We start from the raw sequence: 7202 nt of genomic DNA on the forward strand, positions 1-7202 counted from the left end.
CAGTGTATTCCCACAAAGTGGGGTCTGGGGAGGGTAAGATGTACGCAGACCATACCGCTACCTCCGAAGAAGTAGAGAGGCTGTTTCCGATAGACCCCCGGCTCAAGCTAAAAGATAGTAACAAGTGAATGGATGACATAATAAAATCAGGAATAAGAAATAGTAAATTGGAATCAGAGAAATATGAAATACGCGAAAGTAAGAGCGACACGAAAAAAGAAAATAGGAACTAAGACATAAGACATAGGGCCCCACCTAGTCGTACCATACACACACAAACCAAGGACACCTATGTACAAGCCTTAGATTACTAACCCGGCTACACCATAACACCCCGGACTGCAAGCTACAACCCACACACTCCCATTAGCTTTCTACCCTTATTCGTGACCTCCACACCTTCCTATCTAGGGTCATGTCCTCAGTCAGCTGGAGCTGCTCCACATCATGTCTAATCACCTCCCTCCAGTATTTCTTCGGCCTACCTCTACTCCTCCTGAAACCATCCATATCTAGCCTCTCACACCCCGGACTGGGGCATCCGCACCCATCCTTATCACATACCCGAACCATCTCAGTCTTTCTTCCCGCAACTTGTCATCTACCGAAGCTACCCCCACCTTCTCCCGGATAATCTCATTCCTAACTCTGTCCCCTCTAGTAAGCCCATACATCCAATGCAACATTCTCATTTCCTCCACCTTCAAATTTTGGATGTGAGAGTGGTTGACTAGCCAACACTCCGCCCCATACAACATGGCCGGCCGTACTGTTGCTCTATAGAATCTGCCTTTAAGCTTAAGGGGCACCTTCTTATCACACAACACTCCCGAGGCGAGCCTCCATTTCATCCAACCTGCTCCAATATGTTTAGAGACATCTTTATCGATTTCACCATTCCCCTGAATTGTAGACCCAAGATACTTAAAACTGTTCGTCTTACAGACATCCTGGGAGTCCAACCTCACCACTACTTCATCCTCCTGCCTCAAGTCACCAAATTTGCATTTCAAATGCTCCGTCTTGGACCTACTCAACATGAACCCCTTGGACTCAAGGGTTTGCCTCCAAACCTCCAATTTATCATTTACACCCCCCGCGTCTCATCAATTAGCACTACATCATCCGCAAATAATATACACCAAGGCACCTCGCCTTGAATGCTCCGTGTCAACACGTCCATCACCAATGCAAATAAGAATGGACTAAGAGTCGATCCTTGGTGCAACCCTGTCTCCACTGGAAAATGCTCTGAGTCTCCTCCCGCCGTCCTCACACGGGTCTTCCCTCCATCGTACATGTCCTTAATAGCTCTGATGTACGCCTTCGGAACCCCTCACCTCCAAGCATCTCCAAAGAACCTCCCTCGGAACTTTATCATACGCCTTTTCCAGGTCGATGAACACCATATGCAAATCCCTCTTTCTTTCTCTATACTGCTCCACCAATTTCCTCACCAGGTGGATTGCCTCTTTCGTCGAACGACCAGGCATAAATCCAAACTGATTCTCTGAAACGGACACGACCCTCCTCAACCTCCGCTCAACCACTCTCTCCCAAGGGTTGAGGTGCCCACTTGTTGGTTTATACCTTTACTTCTTGCTGATAGATTTCCTCTCATGATCAAGATATTTTATGTTATGTCACTGCATCCTCCACTTCATGTTTATTACACGAGGTTTGTGGTGCAAAGGCATTAATAGGCTTCTCTTCATCAGTGGAATTGCACTCTTCATTGTCCTCTCCATCCTCCTTATCAGAAAAGTGTGAATCTTCTCTTGGCTTTTTTCTGAATCATATTCACTGGAGTCCTTTTTCACTAGTTTGGGTTCTTCAGGGGTGTTCTTTGTGGGGCCTCCTTCAGTAGGCATGGCAATGGTGTGCTTATTCTCCTTTGCATATTTCTTATGGCTAGATTCAGTCTTTCTGCCCTCTTGCATTATCTTTTGTGGCTTTGTGTCTCCTTGGGATCCTTAAAATCAACCATTTCCTCCATAATCTATCTGAGGCTCCAGAAAGGTCAATTTCGTGGACTTACTTGCTCATGCTATTTGTAGTGCTGCTGCTAGGTGGATCTGTTTTCTCAGCGTTTGGTGTTTTTTTCCTTGTTGGTAATCTGGCATTTCACATAACTGAGATGTCATCTCTGTCAGATTCATCAATCTGGCTCTGTTGGAAAAGTTTTTAACAGGAACTGGAGGTCCAATTACCACAGGTACAGAAGATCTCACTTGCGCAACCTGATTTTCCTGCTGAGAGTGCCCTTGTTGAGATGTGTGCAGAGTTGTCCTCTGGAATCTTTTGAATCTCCTCATTGGCCTTAGCCTATTGCTGCTGATTCATCTTATTAGAGCTAGGCCTGACCACCCATTTCATCTTCTTTCTTTCCATGTTATCTCAATTTTTTAATAGCAGGAGGATTCAGTTGTAAAAGATAAAAAATTGTGTGGTGCATTTTATCATGTGCAAGCATTTAAGCTCCCTACTGAAGTCTTGCGTAGTGGGTGCTTTTCTGTCTGCAGATTAAGGTAGTCGGTTTTCCATGACATGCGTTTCTTGAGGTGTTCAGCAAGACTAAGACCACTACTATTTTGCTTCTTTTTTTCCACATATAAGAAACCTCCTTCCCCAAGTCAAGAATGACTACTACCGAGTCCCAGTTTGCTCCCTTGGTCGCTTGAATAGTCAACACCTTCAGTTTGTTCGAGTAGAGTGCTTTACCACTGGAGCAACCTCATTGTCTCACTTGTTTTCTTCCCTTTCACATTTGTTTTGGTAACTGTCAACTTTATTAAATCACCAAAAGTAAGCATTTTTGTTATACAAAACCTGCCATCTCCTACAAACTAGCTGAGCAAACAAACCAGAAATTAAAATCTACAACTATGGACTACTCTGATTTTTGGAGGTGCTCGGACACGACACATACCCAATCTCCTTGGCAACATTCATCCAGTCTCTACTACTTTTTTCAAACAATCTCAGGTTCCTCTCCATCCAAATACCATGGACAGTCTCTGAGTACAGCAGCCTGAAAATCTGAGCTCTGTTGGAGTCCCCTCGAGTATTTGCAGTCAACCATGTTATATGTAGAGCCCAATTTGTAGGTGTGAACTGTGGTATCTCGGTCCATTGTGTCAACTTGTTCCATATTCTCGCAGTCTACTCTCATTGTGTGAATGGGTGCTCTTTAGCCTCATCATACGTACTGCATAAAGAGCATTTAGGATCAATTTGCATCCCCCATTTGGTCAAGCGTTCAGCTGTAAGCATCCTACCCCCACAAAAGCAGACAAGTAGTGAATCTTGCTTTAGGTCTGGCTGCATTTCTATACATAACAGTCTTCCATGGAACTCTTGGGACATCTGGTAGGTTAGCATAATAAATTTGACGAATGATAATCTTTCCAGGCTGAAGGATAAAGAGTTGTGATAGGATTGGTTTAGAATCCAGTATACTCTTGATTAGCCAGCAGGCTTGTTTAGGAACTTGAGATTTCCAATCCCTTTCACATTTAATTGGCCAACTCCTTGGTCTAATAGTTGTTATCCTTTGACTTTCTGTTAATTAGTTCTTTTCAGTTTAACATATCTACATATCTGTTTTGTTCACAGGAACTGTGTTTGTCATCTTTGTAGTATGGATCTTTGAAACCATAAGTAGCACACGTGTCTGTACATTTCTTTACTTTCTTTGCCCCCGTGTCATATTCGTCTTGTGAGGTGTAGAATTATATTCATTTCATTTTTTCGGTCCCTTATTGCACCGAGTATTTGTGATGTGTACTCTTTCAGATTCAGGAAGGAACTCTGGGAAGCAAACCTGCTGCAGAATTACTGGGAAAGTTGAGACCTCCTTACTGGTTTTCTGCACATCTGCACTGCAAATTCGCTGCTTTAGTTCAGCATGAGAAGGGTGGTCATTCCACGAAGTTTCTTGCCCTCGATAAGTGCCTTCCTGGTAGAAAGTTTTTGCAGGTATTTCTCTGCACCCTGTTTACTGAGTCGAGACCTTTTTATAGTTTGCACATAAAGTTAAGGCTGAAAACATGCACAATCACTAAACTTGTCGAAAATTTTTCATTTTGACACCTAAACTAAGCATATAACCTATTGAACACTACATCTACTCTCAAAATGTGCCTATCAAATACTCGGTGACTTGGCAAGTTGCGTGTGTATCACCTGAACTTGAGCATATGATTGCCGGAACAATAGAGTTTTGTCAGAAAATTGACTTCTGGCCATTTTTTCCAACTTCTCTTCTTGTGTGTTTCATGAGAAGAAGAAATACATCAGCAAATGTTTTTTGTGAATTCTTCTTTCTTTTCTTACTGTTAATAAGTAGAGATCATCTAGAACAACAATACACACTTTAATCTTCTTCTTCAGATTCAAGTGAAATCGCATCTTCAATAGTGCCGGCCATCAGACCCCTTCCTCTTATATTATTCCTCTCTTCCTTTTACCCCAAAATCCTTCCTTCAAAGTCTCTGAAAACTGATCTGTATAATCCGAGTCTGGAATATATTGGACTTCACCAGAAAATACTGTCCGGTAAATTTATGTTTTTCCTCAATATCATTCTGCCAAGTCTAGGAACTCCTTCGTGACTCAAATCTTAGTATCTCTTCTTCTTCCACCGAATTTTCGAGGCTCCATATCTGAATTATTTCTGCTTCTTGGGAAAATAGCCTCATCAGAGAGGAAATTTACAGAAGTCTTTTCAGATTACTCAGTTTTCTTTTGGCTTTTTTGTTATCTTTGCTGACGTGTCCTTTTTATCGATGGTTTTACTTGCCAAGGCACACCAAGTGATTTTCATGCACTTTAAGTTTTAGAGTTGTGGAATAAGTGTTCAATAGACACAATTTGACTGAGTTGAAGTGTTCAATGGGTACAAATCTTAGTTCAAGTGTTTAAATGAAAAAAATCGGAGAAGTTTAAGGGGCACATTTGTGTCTGGCCTAAATTAATGTTGTGTGACTCACTGAGCTTTATAGGTTATTGAAATTGAGTCGGGACCAGGACCTCATGAACTTCAACTTGATGAAGAATGGTTGGCTATCACAACAAAGTATAATGCTGTCTTGCCCTTGACTATCAGGAGTGCGAACTATAAGTATGTACATTTCAAAGTTTTTGTTTTTTAATCTTGTTTCAGGGAAATGTACATTTCAAAGTTTTTGTTTTTTAATCTTGTTTCAGGGAAATGAGCTCATAACACCTCTATTTTGATTGTAGTAATGCACATCTTGACATAGAACAGTGCCGCCAGTTTGTAAGAAATAAGCTACGGGCAAGAGGACCCAGGCCGTTTGAATTTGTTCAGACTGCACCATGCTACAATCCTTCTCAACCTGTTGCTGATGGTCTCTTCCATGGTGATGCTCTGGACACCAGGACATTATCTATGCTGCTTACTTTTATTTATTTCATAAGATGCTCAGTGTGGTCAATTGAGTCTGTCATAATCATCTAGAATACAAACTGGGTTTGTCCTGAACGACTCAACAAGTGAGATTGAAATTTGTCCCGTAGAAGCTCGCTATTATCTTCATTTTAAAGTCTATGATCTTTTAACATAGTATTAGTTCATTTTCTATCTAGTAGTATATTGCATGATAGTTTATAGCAATGTGGATGCTGATTCTTTCTCCTGTCTGATTCCTTCACAGGTTTCTATAAAAACCCTCAGACAGAAGGTCTTTTACAATTTCTGGAACTTGACTATCTTCTCAATAAAATGCCAGAATCCAGGGAGCCTGCTGCAATTCCAGCCTCCTTTGCTTCAGGATGTAAACGTTCTTCCTCTATTGTTCGTAAAATGATTTAGCCTTTTGATTTATGATCCATTATCTGTATTCAACTGACACTGGTTGAAGTTTTATTTACTACTCTTTGGGTATTATGACACAGGGAAAGAAGAAACCGAAAGTTCTAACAATAGACATATGTGGTTGTCTACATTTTTCTTCTGGAAAAATGATTCTGACATACAATATAGAGCATTTTCACTTTTCTTCCTGAAAAACATTTCGCTGACATAATATAGTGCCACCTTAGATACAATTTAGTGGGTAATATATTTGACCACCGCAAAGGATTCAAATAGCTTGTGCAAGAATGAACTGATGCTAAAGCCTAAGGTCTGGTTAACTTAGGAATATTCCATGTACATTAAGAATTGACAAGCAGAATTCTTATACGTAATCCCTTATAAGAATAATAGGTTCTACCCTGCATTCCTTTACTTTTAAAAACTTCTACTACTAGTTAGGTGTGTCACAGTTTATTACCTTTCATAAATTTCCCTTGGTTGATTTTAAAATTGCATTACCTGCGGCTGCCAGAGACCTGTAATTACGTATTCTGCTGTGAAAACTGTGTATATTACCATGTATAATTCACTCACATTTTCTTTTGTCAGCAATTTTGTACTCTATAAATCGGTATGTGGTGCAATTTAATTTAGTGTACTTGACATGTTTCTAGTATAGAGATATCTTGTATAGTAGAGTCATAACTTTTCAGTCTCGTACTTTTTGTTTTGATGTATATTTTATGTTCTAGAAGAGCTGCATGTTTTTTCTAGATAACAGTAACCTTCAATAACTTGGCTCGACTTTTACCAAGTTTTAATGCATTTTCAGGTTCCTTTGATTATGATATTGAAGATATACCCATAGATGACGTGGATGATGTGGATGATACGGATGATTTAAAAGAGGCTGACCCAGAAGATGCTGAAGAAGGAATAATCTTAACCTCAGATCTTCCTAATTAGTTTTTGTTGGTTCCTTGTAACAGTCATGATTAGTTTCTATCTGTCTATAAATTTATGTAAAAGGTTCTTCCGAAGAATGCCCCTAAAAGGGTAAATGAAAGCTGCAGTTTTAATGGGCAGCTTCACTTCACAGAATCGTTTGACATTTGAAATGCCGCCCCTTTTCCATCATTTTGGCCATTTTTAGACCTTAGTATCTTCTATTTTTGCTCTCACACTGTATGCAGAACCTTTGAGACAATGGGTAGGTGATGACAACTAATTTCATCACCTTTGCGTGATCACCAAACCCTTACTAGTATTGAAGTATTGCTGGTTTAATACCAAACCCTAGGTTGTGCACATTACCTTAGTCTGAGATGGAAGTTGTAGGTAACGTCATTATATGTAGGGCCGGGCATATTTTAGTTTAAAT

At 40.3% G+C, this 7202-nt stretch overlaps 1 protein-coding gene across 25 annotated transcripts in view; it reads left to right on the forward strand.

Annotated features, from left to right (window-relative positions):
- LOC107854622 (lariat debranching enzyme) overlaps positions 1–6958 on the forward strand; it is a 32059-nt gene extending 25101 nt beyond the window's left edge. For all 25 annotated transcript variants that reach the window (XM_016699650.2, XM_047402504.1, XM_047402511.1 and 22 more), the window contains 5 exons: positions 3796–3978; positions 5004–5122; positions 5245–5384; positions 5679–5798; positions 6654–6958. In XM_016699650.2, the coding sequence (XP_016555136.1) occupies positions 3796–3978; positions 5004–5122; positions 5245–5384; positions 5679–5798; positions 6654–6787 (696 nt within the window). In that variant the 3' untranslated portion in view covers positions 6788–6958. The remainder of the gene's footprint in view (positions 1–3795; positions 3979–5003; positions 5123–5244; positions 5385–5678; positions 5799–6653) is intronic.
- Positions 6959–7202: the final 244 nt, after the last annotated feature.

This window comes from Capsicum annuum, unplaced genomic scaffold (assembly GCF_002878395.1).
Source record: "Capsicum annuum cultivar UCD-10X-F1 unplaced genomic scaffold, UCD10Xv1.1 ctg2352, whole genome shotgun sequence".
Lineage (NCBI taxonomy): Eukaryota > Viridiplantae > Streptophyta > Magnoliopsida > Solanales > Solanaceae > Capsicum > Capsicum annuum.